Source organism: Mycteria americana, chromosome 11 (assembly GCF_035582795.1).
Source record: "Mycteria americana isolate JAX WOST 10 ecotype Jacksonville Zoo and Gardens chromosome 11, USCA_MyAme_1.0, whole genome shotgun sequence".
Classification (NCBI taxonomy): domain Eukaryota; kingdom Metazoa; phylum Chordata; class Aves; order Ciconiiformes; family Ciconiidae; genus Mycteria; species Mycteria americana.
In genome coordinates, this window is record NC_134375.1 from 15178581 (window position 1) to 15196868 (window position 18288).

An 18288-nucleotide genomic window follows, 5' to 3' on the forward strand; every position below is an offset into this window, starting at 1 on the left:
CATCTGAGGGATTTCTCTTGCTACAGGAAGGCAAATTTGTTTTAAGGGGCCCTGGAAAAATTCCTTTATTTGCTTGTTCACCCTTTGGCATGATGGGTGCAGCGAAGGAGTGGGTCCTGGCTGCCCCGCTGCATCCCCTCCTGGCTCAGAGACCCACTACCTCTCAGAATCATCTTTTTTCTTGTGGCTCAGGGGGGGAGAAAAGGATTGGGATAAGTGGCAGCCGGATTTGGATAGGAAACGTCCAGGGGTCATAACCTTTGCTTGCAGACAGGAGTCCCCTTTGCCTGGGGAAGGGAGGTGGGAGGGGAGGACCCTGTCCTTGAGTTCAGTTTGGGCCCCATTTATTTGGGAAGAAGTGATGGATCGTGGCATTACGCTGTGAAGGGCCAGAGTGGAAGTACAAAGGAAAACCCCAAAGCACACAGCGAGCCCTGCTTAGTGCCGCACAAAGGACTCTGAGCTGGTCGGATGACCCCAAGGGATCCGAGAGCAAAGTCCCGTAGTTGGGGTGTTTGCTTAGCCTGTACGGCTGGCTGTTTCTTGTCCATGCGAAACCAGACGTGCACCATCAAAAAGACTGACGTGGCCAAAGGCCAGGGGATGGCTGTGCTCAAGCTGGGTCTCCTCCTGCCCTGCAGAGTGCCACCAGCTTCTCCTCCCCTCCCGGCCCCCATCCTGCTGGGCTGAGTGAGGGAGACAGCGAGGAGGAGGAGAAGCACCCTATGTGCGTTGCAGGGTGGTGGCTGTGAGAAGGCCTCCCTTGCCATGCCCTGCTTTCAAAAAAGATTTTTATTCGTATACAGGGGAACTCGGGATGGTAACCTTTAATAGCTCCTCCTGGTAGTTCAGCGCTGCCTTGCAGCAAGCGTAGCTTGGGAGTCCAGTATGGCAACCAGAGGTCATCTTGAAGGGCTCCTCTGTGTCCTTCTGCCTGCAGTAAGTCTTCTTGGCTTTAGCATTGTTTGCTAGTTTTGCAAATTGCACTGTTCTGCTGCTTTTTGGCATTTTGGAGGTGCATTTGATTCCCGGAGCTGTGGCGCTGCCCGTTCGCTCTAGCAGGAGCAGAGATCCCAGTGCTGCAAACTCCTTCCCTGTGTAGCACCAGCAGTGCCACAGCTTTTCTGTGCACTCCTGTCTAACCACGAGGGCTGTTGCCTAAACACCTCTTTAGGAAATAATTCAAGTTGTTTTGTTGCATGTACAAAGTTAACTGTTTTCCTCTTTAAAGAAAAGATGAGCAAAAGCTCTTCCCATGGCTGCCTTCTTTAAAAAAATTAAAAACACCTTTTGAATGTTGGAGGAAAACTTGGAACTATGAGCCAGCTAAATATACGGTATCATGAAACCTTGGGGACCACTGAAATGAGAACAGTGGCCCATTACTGCTAAGAAGGTGTTTTATTGAAAATACGCCGACGTACATTCCCAACAGAGTGCGTAAAAAGCGGTGAGATGCCCGGCGGTGATACAGGTTATTCTCATGGATGAACCAGAATATATAGTTTGGCACTCCTGGGCTGCGTGCAAGCAAGCTGTGTAACGGACCAATAGTGTTTCTACATAAAAGGGCCCCTATTTAATCCGATTTATTGTAATGTAACTCTGTGGCGGTACATGTGTGTACATAGGGGTGTGTGTGTATAAGTTGTTGTGGAAGTAGGCATGGTTTTTTAGAAGGGGATTCTTTGCGGTGGTTGTCCGACGAGGCGAAGCATTAAGTCTCCTGATGATAGAAGGAGATTACCAGGAGAGGGCAGTGCGTCTAACACTATATTTCCACACCAGCTGTACCTGCACCAGCCCCAGACCGGGGTGATCCACCTCAAAATGCAAAGCCGGGGGCACTGGGGCAGCTCCAGCCCGCAGCACCCGCCTGCCTGCACAGAGATGATCTCTGTGGGTTGGCCAGGAGTTCACTGGTTAATACTTAACGGGCAAAAATGTGTTTGATTGACGTTTGTTTTGTTGATGTTTCATTCTGTGGGGTTTTTTTTTCTTACCATGGCAACTTTAACATCATGACAAAACACCTACTTTTCCTCTCAGAGCCATCGCTGTTGTCATGCCCGGTAGGTTATTTTGGTAGACAGAGGTTGTTCTTTTCAAGTGGAGGTGTTGCCATCTCCTACCAGATACCACCTCCAGTCTTTCCTGTCCTAAGGTTTTTCTCTGTGTGAACACCCATGTTTCAACCCGTGGCAAAAAAATGGAGTTTTAATGGAAACTGCAGCATTTCCTCTACTGTACGTGACATAAATGCTATCTCACATAATTAAGGAAAGTAACCGAGAAGAGTTAGTGGTGATTACCTTTCAATATATTGTGTACTTTGGGGCAGAAAAATAATTTATGAATAATGCCCAAGCATACTTGGAACAATTTGCACACTGTGCTGTGAGTGATGCAGACCTGCTGGTAGAAGAGTGTGCTAATAAATTTTACTTCGTGGCGGAAACAAGAGATTACAGTTTATTAGGAAAGGAGATGGCAATTTATTAAGATCAATCAAATATGAATGCAGAGCAAAAATGTTGCCGTTTTTATTTATTTATTTATCTGGAAGCATGGGGGGGTGCAATTATATAAAATTTGTTGTTTACCTGTGATGTTTGATTCATTATTAATATTTTTATGTTTAGAGGGAACCATAATTTTGCTGAAATGTCTTCCATAACTCCTGCACAATCATATTCATAACTCACCTGAATGTTGACACATCCTGCTGTGTATATATAAATTAACTAGTAACACTGGCATTATAAAATGATGCATTAAATGAAGATGTGAATGGTAATTTAAAGCATGCCATGAAGTGAAATTTAAACCATTGTACAACACTGAGGGGATTTAAAGAGCCTTCTTCGTGCAGAATTTGCAGGGGCAATAAGGAAAATGACAGTTTCACATCAAAAAAAGAAGAGCAACAGGGACACAAGTGTTACTGAAATGTTAATTGCTTTGCTGTTCTGTTTTGCTAGAGACACCATCAGCCTAAAAATCACTTTTCTGCCTGAAGATAATTCTACCATAGGGGCATTAGCTGAGATTATTAAAAATGACCAAAAAAATGTTTACTTTGTCCTTTTTCTCAGCACTTTGTGGGTAATAAGTTTCACTGTTTCCTGTTTAGTCAGTTGTTTTCCCCATTTGTTTTTGTAGGTCTTTCAGATGGCAACAAGGGAAAATGAAGCATTCTCAAAACAGGAAAATGTGATTTAACCCTACAAAAATGGGCCTGGGGATCCAGGAGTGGGAATAGTATCCGAGATGGCTTTTTCCCTCAGAACTGCAAACAGCAGCTTGCTTGTAAACTGTCTGGTGGCTCTAGCCCATGTGCCGAGCAGCGTGATTTGGCACTCGCCTTTGCCAGGTTTGGCATTGGCTCCAGCGGGCAGGCAGGCTTCTCCGTGCCGCAGCAGCGCCGGCACCGAAGTTCACCTGAATTACTCCCAAATTTGTACTCGGGGAGGGGGGTGGAGGATTTGGCCCACCATCTGCTGCCAGAGAGCAAAAGGGGACCTGTTTTGCCCTGCCTGCCCAGGGGAACATCCCCAGGACAGGAACAGATGAATTGCTGTCTTAGGTAGAAATTGCCTCGTATTGGGATTAGACATAAAATTTCCTAATTTGGGGCAGGTTAACTCTGATTAGAGGAGGTTGCACTATGTGGATGTCTTGTCTTTTCTTTCTTCCTTGCCCCGCAGGCAGCTGGGGCTTTCAATAGGCAAGTCCATGACTATGCATGGATAGGTACCTGCAGAAGTCTGTGAATAAAGCGTACATGTAAAATAATGGCATAACAAAACCGTTTCTTCCACTGGCTTCATCTTCATCATAATTCATAATCTGTTTCCTGACTTGGACCTTAGAGCCTATATCCATGCTATACTCCAGTGATTATTTTTTTTCACCTAGGTGTCGATACCACCACTTAATATGAACCAGAACTCGTGGGCACGCCGTGCCAAATAGCCACCTAGCCTGCCACGCTCATTCGCAGTTATTTTTGATTTGTTACTTTATGTGTTCAGTTTTGAACATCCCTGTCTGATTGTCTCTGTGACGACTCTCCGTAATTGAGTGGAATTAAAGTGGGAGTTTATGGTGGTTCTTGGTCTTTTAAAATATTTTGCTGGCTTAGAAATGCATTATATTTCATGGTGACCTTACTTAACAAGTGCTACCATCTCCGTTACTACGGGAATAGACTGAAGTTTTTAGCCCACAGCAGATGTTGGCTGAGCTTGCAGGTATGAAGCTTTTATATGAAAGGGTATAAAATGCTTTAAAAATATGGCTTGCAGGTTCTGTGGCCAGCGCTCAGTGCTTAGACGGCATCTTTCATTTTCAAAGTGTTTTGCAAATACTGGTCTACAGAAGATCCCGAAATGAGTAGTAGTATCCCCGTTTTGCAGATGAGGAGGCAGAGATGTTGAGGCTGTTGACTGCCTTTGAAGTGGTGGGTGTGCAGGCAACTCCAGAGCCAGGCCAGAAATTTTGCAAACTGAGCTCTCAGAGAGAGAAGCATCCTCAATGTGATAGACATTAAAAAAAAAAAAAAAGACAAAAATGTCTAGGTGACTTGTCCAAGGCTGGGGAGGATTGTCAGTGCCAGTGCCAGAGCCAGCACTATGCTTTTGCTTTGTGTGTAGCTCGCAGCCTTGTGCTTGCATTGCCACATTACGCTTTTTGCCCCTGGAAAGAAGACAAATGCCTTGAACAAAGTGGTAGGCTTCACAGACTCCCCCTTTTTTTTTGAGAATATGGTAAATCAGAGCTTGGTCCAAAGGCAGGTGATCAGCCAGCAGTCAGGGCAGAAGGAGGAGGGCAGTGGTCTTTCGTTGAGCTGCATGTACCTGGATATGGCCGTATTCGAAAATAGGAATTGAAGATGTGACTTGATAGGGTTGGGGGTTGTGTGTGTGCGAGAAGTACGTGCTGAGGAAGATGAGACAGATCGGAAGATTTCCAAACTGAGGTCTGTGGAGCATCCTACGGCTGGTCTGCAGCGGCTGCCCGGGCATGCAGGCCCCTCTGTGTTTCAGCTGCAGAGGTAGTAAGGGTGTGTTAAACGCACAGAGCTGTTTCCTACCGATTGTCCTTCGCCATGAGTGCAGCTGGGGATGCTGCCACAGTGATGCTCTTTGCAAACGCAGCGGGGAGGAGTAGGTGGTCTGCAAGAGAAACTGCTGAAAAGTTTGAGTATTCTGCAGTATATTCCCCGAAGCAATCTGAGCTCCTCGAGATTACTGTAAAGTCCAGGACAGAAAGGATTCTCTCAAGCGCAGGTGATAATTATTACTAGCTCATCGCATGCATTAGCAGTTTATATCATTATTGAGCATCCAGTGTGTTGGAGTGTGTGCGTATTTATTTGCTTGACTTCGCATACATGTAATACTTATAAATACCGGCTGTTCCCATGCCCTTTATGTGCTGACCTGCTCCATGCATGTGTGCCCCTTTAAGAGGCAGGCTCTTTCTGATTCATGTAGGCTGTTTCTGGCAGATTTAGGGTCTTGCAAAAGATGCCCTTAGTCCCTTATTAAATATTCATAAGAGGGTGGGGTCACATTTTTGTGACCTGAAAAAAATCCCATTAATAAATTTGTTATCTGACACGAAAACACTTTAGGGTGGAAAGCAATCCGTATCACATCCCATTTAACATCAGATCACAAGTTGTCAGTAAATTGGGTCCTTTGTCTTTCCTTCTTGTGAGGTTCTTTAGCAGCATAACTAATGGGGCTATTGTCTAACAGCCCTCGACTCCTGCAAAGAAAGTACGGTTCTGCCTGGGAACGGTGTCAGGGCGGCTGCTGTCTTTTCAGTTGCTTGCATGTGAAGTAACTATCTGCATCAATTTTGTCTTCAGAAACTATGTGAAAATGTACAAAAATAAAATTGACAGAGCGGGAGAGATTTTACCAAATACTACTGCCCAGGATGAAGTGGACAGTCGCTTTTTGGGCGAGAGGAAAGAGGTTCCCGGGCCCGTGGCAGTCCCTGGGTTAGAGGCAGCGCGCTGACGGGGTGTGTGCGTGCTGCAGTCTGGGGGGCTGCAGAAAGTGTTTCTTTGAGCTCGCCCGCCTGAGAGTGTGAGGAAGCTTCTTCTGAGTGACGTGAAACCGCTAACCCCGGTGTTACAAGGGTGCCACAGACCCAAACACCACGTTTCGCTTCCACTAAACCGGAGGGCTCGGCTGCCTGAAAAACAGGTAGCGGCGGCTGCCGCCGGTCAGGTGCTGGCGGGCGGCAGAGCGGAGGAGCCCCGGCCCTGGGGTGTGTTTGAGCATCCCGGCGCGGAGCTGGGGACCGATCCCCCTCTGCTTTGTGAAGGGAGAAGGGGAAGACGTTCCCGTTCGCAGGCCGGGCGCAGCAGTCTGGTTTGGTGCAAACTCCCGTTAGAGGCTTTTTGTGGTGTTTTTTTTAATTATCGTTACTATTTTCTGACGTTAGAATCCCGAGCGTTCGGGGCAGAACTGTCGGGAAAGGTGACAGGACAGTAAAAGCCACTTTTCACGGGAGAAGAGAAAGTTGCCGTGGAAGCGGGGGGAGATTCTCCCCGAGTGCTGCGCGGCGCTCCCCCCACATCGCGCCTGAAGCGGCCGCCGGAGCACTGCGCCCGCGGACACTTCCCCCCGCTGCGGGCACCCGCTCCCGCGAACAGATTTATTGGGGGGGGGGGGGGGGGGGGGGGCGGCTTTTAAACGCTCTCCGGGCGGGAGCGCGGCGGGGACGGGCCGCCGCCAGGAGCGCGGCTGGCGGGCGCGGGCAGGTCAGAGGGCGCGGGGGCAGCGCGGTGCCCGCCGCGGCGGGAGGAGGGCCGGGCCCGCGGGGCGCCCCGTTCCGGGGCGGGGTGTGCGCGGCGGCGCAGGGCGGGGCCGCGCGGGTGGCGGCGCGCCGCGGCAGCCCGCGAGCAGCGCGCCCCGCCACTCCGCCCGCACCCGCGGAGGCTCCGCACCGCTCCGCCAGCCCGCTCCATGGCCCGGCGCGCCGCCCGCCGCCCGCCGCCGCCCAGGTGGGTGCTCGCGGGGGGGGGGTGGGGGGCAGGCCCGCTCCCAGCCCGGCGGAAGGAGCCCGGAGCGGCTGGGAGAGCCCGAGGATGCTTCAGCCTTCGCGGCCGCGACTCCTCGAGTCCGGGTCCGAGTTTGCCGGCCGGTCCCGCGGTGTCCGCCGCCGCGGCCGCGTGTGAGAGGAGGGAGGTGCAGCGTGCGCGCTTGGCAACTTGCTACAGGTTTTTAAAAGTGGTTGTGTTTGTTTCGCGAATTGCCTGTCTTTTGTTCTGACAGTTTGGGTGCGCGTAGCTTGCCGGGCGGTTCTTACTTCAGTGCTGTAGTTTTGAAGGAGAGCCAGGAAGGAGGGAAAGCGCGCAGAGCCGGGTAAAATACTTTGTCAGGTTTAAATGTCAGGAACCGGGATTGCTGAAGGGATTCGCCAGTCAATTTACCAGGGGGAAATTAAGTGAGTGAGCTTTGTTTTTGACATTGACTAGTGTTACGAACCCCAGCGAAATAAATGTAATGGGATCTAAATGTAGCCGAGTTAAGTGTCAACCCTGCGAGCCAGTATTTCAGTGCAAATGAGATGATTTTTCGAGGGTGGTGGGGGGGGAGGAGGGAACCCTTAGGAAGTGGGTGGTAAGTTTAGAGCAAAGTGCATATACACTCTTCCTCTTTGGAATTAACTCCTTCCAAGCCAGCTTGTTTTACAAAACACTGAGGGTTTCGACTTGTCCTTCTGCCGGTGGTAGGGAAAAGCCACTCGGTAACGCGACCCCGTGGTCTGGGTGCGTGTGCCGGCGTTTGAAGCGCTACCATTTTATATTTTTAAATAAAAACAAGTTTGGTGGCAGGAAATGTGAATCATTCGGGGTGACTAAGATCTGTTTATGAAAACGAAATGGTTGGATTTATTCTAGCAATGAGTGTTGAATTGCTAACTACAATAAATCGCTAAAGTTTATTTCTAATAAAAAGTGACTTACGCAGGCTAGTTTGCCTTTTTATAAATAAACTGAAATGTTAAAGTCTTTTTCATTTCGGTCAGAGCTAATTTTTATGCCTGATGCTCCCGGGCCCAATCCTGGAACGGCTCGTGAATGTGCAATAGCTATAATAGGAGAGGAGTCTCTCTCCCTCGCACCACCCCCCCAAGCAGTAAAGCACTCTGCCTGCTAAATTAGTATTTGCTGGATCGGGCCCCTCAGAAGTATGTTTACAGTGCAAAGCTTTCAGATGTCTTGCGCATCTTTACATGAAGTGAAAAAGCAATTCTGTTTGCTTCTAGCTCTTTTAAAAGTCACGGCTAAAATAGGTGTTTATATATGAATATGTCATTAGAGCGTGCTTCTGTCTGGTTAAGAAATGGCTTTTGTTGATTGTATATTTATTGTAGTAGCAGCCTAGGAAGCCTCTAAAAGCAGGCACCCTCCTCTTCTCACGGCCAGCAGAAGATCTGCTGTCAGAGGGCTTTCAGTGATCTCCTGTGGCTACTTCCAAAAAATTTCATTGATAAGGCTGCAGAGATGAAACCCAAATCCTGCCTAAACAGAGTAGCTGCCTCGGCCTAGACGGTGATAGAGCTGAACTGCAAACTGATTGGTCTGACACTTTATAATCAAAGTTGATTTATTGTTCATTAGTAGTGCATTAGCCCTTTCAGGCAAGACAGTTATTTGTGTAGTGGCCTGTCAAACAAAAGACCGCTAGCACCTGTCATTTCTAAACCATGAGATAAGCAAGCAGATATTAAGATAATGCAAATAGAAGTACACTGGAATGAGGTAAAGTTCTAGTAATTTCCCTGTAAGAAATACTGTTTTATTTGACCTGCTCATGTTTAGCATGTAGAGGAATTGGACTATAGAGCGAAGGGGTTCCCCTACACCAGGACCATCAGGAGGAGAAGGCGTTGGCGATGATCTGGGTGTGCATGGCGTGTGGTTTCAGAGCACCTCCGAGGTGAGAAGGCAGCTGGGGCAGATAATGAATTGGGAGAAGCCAGTCGCCGATATGGAAGACGTGAATGCTATTTTGTAGCCTTAATTTGATTTTGTTTGATTTTGGTTTTAGCGTGAGAGCAAGATTGAAGCACTTGTCGTGTTTTGTCCCCAACTCCTTCCTCCTCTTCCCAATGGGCAGATGTCATGAAATGATGCTCTTACTGGCAGGGGTTAATTATATGAAAACTTGATGACATCACAGCAGAGCTGTGAGAATGTCAAAATACATCTGCTGCCATATTCAGACATATTGCTCTCCCTCCTCTCCCCCTATATCAGCTCCCCTCCCCTTCTCAGAAGGGAATGATCTCATGACATAAAACAGAAAACAACACAAGTGTCAAAAGAAAACAAAATTAGTGAACTTTTGTCTGCCACCATAGAAACGAGGATTAACTTATGTTATTCCAGAGCATGGAATGGAGACTATCTGCATGAGGATATATAGTGTATTGTCTTCTGTGAATTTTCATTTGACAGGGATTTTGGAGGCTGTGATCTTAATTAAATCTCAACTGACTCAAATAATGCATCTAAAGGCATGCAGTGTTGCGTAACCTTGCTGAGTTGGTAAACCATAAATCATCAGAAAGCTTATGATAGGAAGGGCTGCTTTGAAATTTTTTTTGTTTGCTACAGTTGGGGTTTTTTTTTTGTCTTGTTTAACATACACTTTACTGTGCTGTACCATTGTGCCCTCCCTTTTTAAAGCAGCATTATTTTTGCTTTAAAAAAAAAAAAAAGCTCTGAGACATGCTCTGACCAGTCACTCAGCTGAACTAAAGAGAAGTCATAAATACAACGGGATTGACAGGGAAGAAATGAAATCCCAGCGCTGGCTTTCTGGGATCTCACTGCTCATAGGAAGGTGTGGGTGCCTCACGTTCTTCTACAGCTGGATGAGCCCTCTACACATTTTAAAAGCGTAACTCTTAGCCCCACGCTGAAATTTATGCTGGGGTGTAAATAGTTATCAGACGCCACTGTGGAGTCGTAAGGTATCGCCCCTGGGTTGTAATGGGTCACAGATGGATTATTGCACTAATGGACAGTGGTCTTTGACGGCTGCACAAGTTGAGTTGATTTTGGTTGTGTGCAAGGAAGAAAAGGGTTGCAACAGTTGTGTGGAGAAGGTTAAAGGGGATTTTTAGGCATTGAAAGTGATGAAAGGCAGTCAGAGTGATTTCTTAGGCAGCATTTTAACCTGGCAATGCTTGAGCACTGATGTTGCTTGAGAATCATGTCGTTTTTAAAATACTGAGGCTAAACAAGTCACTGTTTCAATGTAAAATGCTTTGGTTTCTGTGTTTGTGATTGCATGCCCTGGGCAGCTGAAGGAAAGGTAAGGGAAGAAGGATTTTTGCATTCAAAAGTTTAAGGAGTTGCAAAGCTCTTGCGTTTTCTTGCTCTGTATTTCTTAGTCATTTTGGAGCTGCTGTAGACAAACCTAAGCTGGAGGGACACAGCACTTGGATTTACTTTATGAAAATGTTTCCTGGTAGCAAGATAATTTACTGATGTTGTTTTCTCCCCTCTTTGCTAGGGAAAAGCGGTAGCAGGGGCAGTTTTATCAACACCTGCAAAACTAGATTGTGGGAAAGTCCTGACACCATAAGCTAAATTTGTTATTGTTTGGTGAAAGGCTTGGCTGGTTTTAAGCAGTTTGTTTGTTTTATTGAAAGCAGAACTGCATTACTGGAAACTACTTTGCTGTAGTTCAGTTAAAATGTCTGTACTGTTTTGTTTTTGTAAGGTGCTTACTTGCTCAGCTTCGCTTTCCAGTTACAAGGAAAGGGGGAAAAAATACATCATGCGCTCATCTGGAGATCTAAAGTGGCCAGGTAGAGATTGGGGAGAGAAGCAGCACTGGCAAATATCTCTTCCCCAGCCTTTTTTTTTTTTTCTTTTTAACCTTTCCAGCACAGTTTCCTCTGCTAGCAGGAGGATCTGTAGTTTGTACTGAAGTTGAATGAATGTTAGAAAACCCAGACTGAGTATTGAACAAATAAGTGGAATTGCTAATTGTTCTGTGCACTAGTTTCGGATGGATTTGCCTTCATTGATTAGGTAAGATGCTCTGTTATTTGGGAGGGACAACACCCCCTCCTCCCCAAACTGACAACGGGTTTTAATTTTTAAGCTTTATCTTGCCCTTAAATCTGAAACATCATTGTTCAAATAACTGAGAACAAGGTAAACCAACAACATCAAAAAGGTCGGCTTCTGTGATTTCTCAAGGGCTTGTTATTTTGTACTTTCCAATTCTATTTGATGTCTTGACAAAACAAGATGACACAAGGGAGAATACATTAAATTTTGATTTTCATCTAACCTGTTACAGTAGTGGCAGCTTAATTTCTTTTACTTTTTACCGAAGACGGCTTTTTGCACAATTACTCTAATTGCCACGCCACTTTATGAGAAGGTTTCTTTACAGGTTTCCCATTTGCCTTGATTTTGTGAGGCATTTTTTTGAACGTGCTTTGACCTTTAACACGGCGAGCTTGCTGGTTGGAGTGTGTCTTCATTAGAAGTAAATCAGTGAATGGCAAGATTGTCAAAGACGCAACTGATGTTTTCTCATTAGAATCTAATTTGCACCGTTGTGCTTAGCTGTGATGTTCAGCTGTAGGTGTCTGTCATAGGTGTGAAAAACTGCACATTTTAAGCAAATAAAGTTTACAACTGTTATAAAGGCTACAGTTGCAACCGGAGTGGCAAAGCCTAACCAGGTGTTTAAGCAGAGCTGTGTTTGGTTTGGGAAATAAACAGCATGATTTAACCAGCTCTCTAATTTTTTCAGCTGACCAGGACAATATATGCCTTCTCAAATGCTCCAAGTTTGAAGAACAGGCAGCTACGGGTTCAACTCTTGCAGGAGAAAATACTCGGGGAGTGGAGAGAGGGCTTATCCTTCTCTAGAAATCTCTGTTGAGAGTTGCAGTTCTCAAAAATCTGCCATAGGAAAAAAAAAACAAAGGTCCCTCTGTATAACACTTCCTTTTTGCTCACATGAAATTCTAGGCATATTAAATGTTGCCGGTTCAATCACAGTCTTTTATTATTTAATTAAGCTCTCCTTAATGTATTAATGAATTAATACACAAATGTAAGGAGTCTGACATGATGATCATTCTCAGTATATTAAGGGTGTTTGGGAGAGAGAGGGTTTCAAGGGGTTTTCAAGGGCTTTAGGGGTATTTTGGATGTTTCTAAGCAGGATTGCTTTTGGTTTATTTGAGGCTTTTTTGGCAGAATACGTTGATCTAACATTTCCTTTCCTAAACTCTGGGAAAAAATACAGATTGATTTTTTTTTTTTTTAATTTTTTTTTTTTTTTTTAGAAAAACTGAATCATTATAAAATATCACCACTGTTCAGAACTGCGTACAGCAGGTTATAATTTTTCCTTTCATGCTGGAGCGGGAAACAAAAATGATAACTTTTTAAAATGTGAAAAATGATGATTATAATCCCGAGGTTGAACTCTCACTCAGCTTATTAAATGAGTATTTGGTTGTGTGTGTTCCAGTTTAGTCTCTATTTGACAAATGTTAGATGTAGAAAGGATTTAATTTATGTAAACTTTATATTTTTATGCAAATTAAATGGGTATTTATTATAGCAGAAACAATTATCCTGGCACTTAGTGAGAAACCTGGTATGCATGAGAAGTGGTAGATAAGATCAGATGTTTCATTCTGTAAACAAATATGAAAATATTCCCGTTTTCCCTCAGCTAGAAGAGAATACAGAAGACAGCAGGCATCCTGACATGCCGGGGAATGTCAGCATAGCCCATCGTACTGCCTTCCGTGGGTCAGAGGGAGATCTTCCCTCCTGATAAAATACAATAAACAAAATTATAATAATAAAATGCTAATTTAATTTTAAAGAGGGTTTTCCCCCCCTCTCTTTTAATAGGGAGTTGTATTGTTACAGAGAGAACAGTTATGCTAATGACAGACTACTTAGCTGATTTTACATTAATATAATAAACATTACCTGTCTTAATGTGTTGTACTATATTATGGTAAAATAACTAAGTCTAAAAGTGAGATTCCATTTTGCATAATGAAACAGCATTGCAGTTTCTGCGTGAATAATTCTAACAGCGGCATTTTTTTATTGTTACTTTAGAGGATGAAATATTATGTCGGAAATGTTTTAGTCTCAGGGTGGAAGCAGGTCCTGCCTTCAGCACTTCTTGTTTTGCTGGGCTGTGCTCTGGCTTGTGGCATCGTGCTTCTCTGTTTGCCAGTGTATCAGTGGTTTATCTTCTGTGGCATGAGCAAAGCTGTTTTGCATCGTTTCGGCTGAGATTTCTTTACATTTCAAATGTATTGGGCATAATAGCTTTCTAATAAGACAGCTCAAGTTAATTGTTTGTTGTTGCGTAGCCCTATCTGTTTTTATTTGTAGTCCAGTATGTTTTAACTGTTCCTGAGCTACTTGCTCTTTCTACGATCGGCTATGTTTTGCTCCATTTAACTTTTATCACAAAATCTTTAACCGAAGAATTGCTGTTTAGAAATCCAAGGTGTCTGGTATGAGATCTTACTGAAATCAAGTTTGAACATACATCGCAGGAGAGAAGGATTTTCTGGCAGAGTTATTCTGTATGAATTAAGGAAATCCTCCCCATCTTCCAGGCGTGCCTGCTAACAGTTAACAGGACCACAACCGTATCCAACATCGAAGGCACGTTGTGTGAAAATGGCATTCTTTTTTTTTTTTCACTTCATACAAGATTAAACTACTTGAAATTATTTAGCTAGTATTTAATTATATTAATATCACTGAAAATGGGGGAATGGAGATGATTAAATAGGACTAAATCATTTTCATCCTCCTGACCCTTGTCTGGGTTGTATGGAGGAGTGACAAATGCATCCCTGCTGTAACTCCGTTGTGAAGTTAAAGGTGAACTTGGCCCAAGTTTGTGGAAGTTTTCCTTGGTCGATCTTGCCAAAATACGGCGTGTTTGCAGAGCTTGAAATTGGGGGTAGCGGACAGGACTGTGGGGGACGGGAGGGCTTTGGGGGATGCGGAGGAACAGCAGGCAAAACCCTGGGAGAAATAGCGTCTGAAAACAATTGTGAGTATTAAAGACATTTTTTGCCGTTGATGGTATTAGCATGTCAGCAGGTCTATACTAGTACAGCTCCGAAAGCCAAATTGCAGCTGTATTTTTACCTTTGCTGCCAGGTTTACATGCAGCTGGGTATCTACCACACCCTATTGTTATCAGTCAACAATACCAAAAGTAGTTCATTAATCATATCAATAACAACAATCGTGTTCCATGTGGAAAATAGAAATAAACAACTTAAAAAAAGAAAAGATTGATTTCTGTTCTGCATGCTAACTTAGCATTCTTTAAATATATCTGCCAGTAGTTTAATTTGAACTTCAACTCCCTGAAGGCAGTAAGACAGAATTATTTTGGTTCTTCATAAACTGCCTTCTGTGATTCATTGTTAACTCATAAAACACACTCATTTTCATGTACTTAAACAGTTAAGCCATTTTTAAAGTTGGTTTGTAATTTTTTTTGGCAACACATTTGAGTTGACATCGGAGAGATAGAAATCTAAAATTAATTTATAGCCCTCAGTTTAGTTTTCATTTACTATCGGACAAAATATCAGAAATAAATATTTTTTATCTAATGTAATGTAAAGTATATTGCACAGTATCTAAAATAAAGTTTAGTTTTGACTGAATACACTCAAAAAGGGACCCATAAATATTAGAGAGCTGTAGTTAAGAACTTACATGACTGTTTTAAATACTATTGATTTAAACCACTGGCTAGATTTTATGAATCAAAGTGTAATTTCCAAGCTTTGGCTATATTTCTCAGCGCTAAAGCACTCTCTCTTGTGTGCCTTTAGCAGCTTTCCAGACATTCAACACGGGATTAAATGATAGTAGTTACAATGATCAATAGGTTAAGACCGGTACAATCACTCTTACCGCTAATGACCTCGGTAGTAATGGGTAATAAAGTGTGGGCTATAATAGCCTATTGCTGGTGCTGCATGCCCTTTGATTCCTAGTATTACCAGGGACTAGCTACATGAAAAAGTTGGACGTTGGGAGTTAAGAGAGTGGATATATAGGCCATCATTCTTAACTATTTAAAGTCCTCAAACTGTACGTGTGCCCACGCTTGTCCGGAGCATGCATGCCATTTTTAACACAGTAGTTTCTGGTTTATTTGAATTTGTTTGTAAAAGGTTTCCATGAGTTGCTTTTGTGATAAGTTGAAGCACAAACTTTGGCTAAATGTGGCTGTTAGCCATGTTTATAAATGGAAGGCAGGGCCTTCTTTAGAGGCTCAGATGTGGTGTGAAAATGTGGTTTCAGATGGTAAAATGAAGTTGAACGGATCAGTGCAAACTCGTACTCCTAGGTGTGTCATTCATATATATATATATATATATATAAAAAAAACTCCTTTTTTTTTTTTTTTTTTTTTTTTTCCCTTGCTGGTTAAGTGCTTCTGTTCTAGCAAAGAGCGTGCAGCTAGGAGATTCTTCACCGGAAGGTACATGGCCAGTTTTCAAAGGTAGGGCCAAATCCTTAGATTTATCCCAAGATAAACGTGCAAAAAAGCCATGGAAGTGAATGGGAGTTGTCTCTGCATAGCTGACGGCAGAATGCGGCCCTTCGTATTAATCACCGATGTGTAGGGTTTACAGCACCCCACCCTATTCCTGTCTGTATCCCTGCTTGTCGTCATAAATCTGACTGAAGAGTATTTGTGTTGTCTATCTTCCAAGAAGGGCACAGAAAACATACTTAAACATGCTTCCTTTTCTGTTTGCTCAGTCCAACTTCAATGAGAAGTAGTACAAACCCGAGGGTAAAGTAAACTTCACTGGGGATGAGAATAATGAAGGTGAGTCATGCTTCAGGGTGAAGATAGTGACGGCAGTATTTAATTAAATAATTTTCTACTCCGAGAAAAGTTTTTAAAAGACTACAGATTAAGATATTCTGAATTAATGGGATTACCCATCCGGATGACTCAGTGTCCTTGGAGCTAGTCCTGCGTGGCCAGGCGGTGTCACGGCACAGCAGCCGGCCGGTGGTTTCCCGTAGGCACGGGCAAGCCATGCTGGCCACGGGAGAAGTGCTGCTGGCTTCAGTGGGACTGCCATTTGACCCGTAATTAAATCTTCATTTGCGTGTGTTCACACCTGCCTGGACCACATTAGGTATGTGGGAACGCGCTGTGCCACGGGGAATGCACAGAGGACCTCGCCATGTTTGCGTTAATGGGGTGTCAGAGACGTCGAGCCTTTGCTAGACTTTGCTCAGACAAATGTTTTTGAGTCAGTGTCTGGCCCTGGCACACAACATGTACACAACAACACGGGGAGATGTGCAGTGTACATGCATCTGACCTTCAGGAACCATTTTTAGTTCATCAAAATTAGTGATGCTGAGAAATCAGGACATCAGTGCATAATGACTGTGAAATTAGGAATGAGAGCTTGCTATGCAAATGACAGGACAAATCATGTGAAAAAGTCAAGATAAACTGCATATTAAGACATTATGTTACATAAAATTAATACTGCATTTCTCTCTTGCTTACTACTACGCTGGAAGATTTTTTTTTTTAAGCCCTTTATCTTCTGATCAGCTATTGTCTGCTGATTTTTTAAAAAGTGGTGCACAGAAAAAGTGCTAAACATATTATTACCTTTTATTGTAACACATGAGATGACAGGAGATCCTTTTTAGCAAAGTATATCCTTTACTGCTTCTAGTTTTGTGCTGTCATGTATTTGATTTGAAACTATAGAAAAGTAAGGTGTTTAAATATTACTGTTAAAACTCATATGGGTTTTGTCTTTTCCTCTATTGTTTTTTTTTTTCTTCCTTTTCTTTTCCTTTTTTGGGGTGGAGGGTAGAGGGGTGGGTTTCTAGGGAAATAGTCTTCTTGCATTACTAGGACTGACAAAATGGTTCTCATGTAGTCTGCAAATTAAACACAAGTGCAGTGATTATTTTGAATAGCTAAATTACATTCTAGAAAGCTTGCAGAATTCATAGCATTGTCATTAGGTATCCGCTTGAATACAATTTGTGTAACCTTGGCCAAGACAGCCTGTCATTTTAATGTCAGTGTTTTATCTGAACAAGACATCATCCTTTCAGATACAGTGTACAGGTTCCTTGCAAAGATGCCCGTGCAGAAACGTGTTAACAGTTGCAAATATGAAATGCTATCAAGTTCATCACTGTAGCTGTTTGTCACTGAAATGTCATGGAAAGCGGCTTTTAATGGTATCTCACATAATACGAAAGAATTGAAGACATCTGTATGCTGGGTGAATATGGAATGGTAAAGACATCGTGGTAGGGCCTTTCTGTTAAAATTGCATAGGAGTCTAGTGCTGTTATTCACATCACTGAGCCTTCCTTCAATTTTCTTCAAAACCTGTCGTAATAGGGTCTAGATCCCATCAGTGTGGGATACTCGGCTCTTGGATTCCTGTACAGAACGCAAGGGCTTTCTGGGAGGGAAAGGACCCAGTTGACAGTTTCTTGTAAAAATAAATAAATCTTAACAGGGTTTACCGTATTGCTTGCTTTAAAGAATTTGCATCGCAATAATGTTTTGCAAAAGGGGAATTCAGTTGCCAGGAAAACGTGGTCGGTACTTCTGTGCCTGCTGCGGTGGGCTGTAAGGACTCTCTCGCCTTCAGCATCCTTGATGCCAGGCGTGGGCTCCCCTGGCGCGGGGATGGTGGGCGGCGCAGAGGAGCTGCGGTGGTGTGCTCTGACCCCTTCTTTGCTCTCCTTTTGCACTTCAGGTTCCAGTGTCGGTGGCTATGATGACACCTCAAGTGATCACTCCCCAGCAAATGCAGCAGATCCTCCAGCAACAAGTGCTAACTCCCCAGCAACTCCAAGTCCTGCTCCAACAGCAGCAGGCACTCATGCTTCAACAGGTAATTGTTTTCTTAACAGGTGCTCAGGTGGCCCCTATAGATGCCGGAGGGCTTCGCCTCCTGAAATGTTCTTGGGGAAAGAAGCTGCCTACGTCTCGGGTCCATACCTCGGAGCAGCCGTGCTCTGAGATGAACTGACTGCTCTTTTGTTTTTAATTCTAGAAATAGCTACTGGAAACAAATCCAGGGAGCAGTGCTAGGAGTGTTTCCAAGATGAGCTAAATAATACAGATGCATATTTAAGTGTCAGGACGTCGGCAGATGTCCCTGTTGCTTTTGCTTGCATCCCTCAGAAAGCATGGTGTGCCC

The 18288-nt window shown here is 44.1% G+C and overlaps 1 protein-coding gene across 20 annotated transcripts in view; it reads left to right on the plus strand.

The window, feature by feature from the left end:
• The window catches only part of FOXP1 (forkhead box P1), a 392035-nt gene that overhangs the window by 297328 nt on the left and 76419 nt on the right, over positions 1 to 18288 (plus strand). For 18 of the 20 annotated variants that reach the window (XM_075514033.1, XM_075514034.1, XM_075514036.1 and 15 more), the window contains one exon: positions 17842 to 17979. In XM_075514033.1, the coding sequence (XP_075370148.1) occupies positions 17842 to 17979 (138 nt within the window). Of the gene's footprint in view, positions 1 to 6868; positions 7025 to 7139; positions 7241 to 17841; positions 17980 to 18288 lie in introns of those variants that run through there. The other 2 variants (XM_075514052.1, XM_075514050.1) reach the window with 2 other exon arrangements.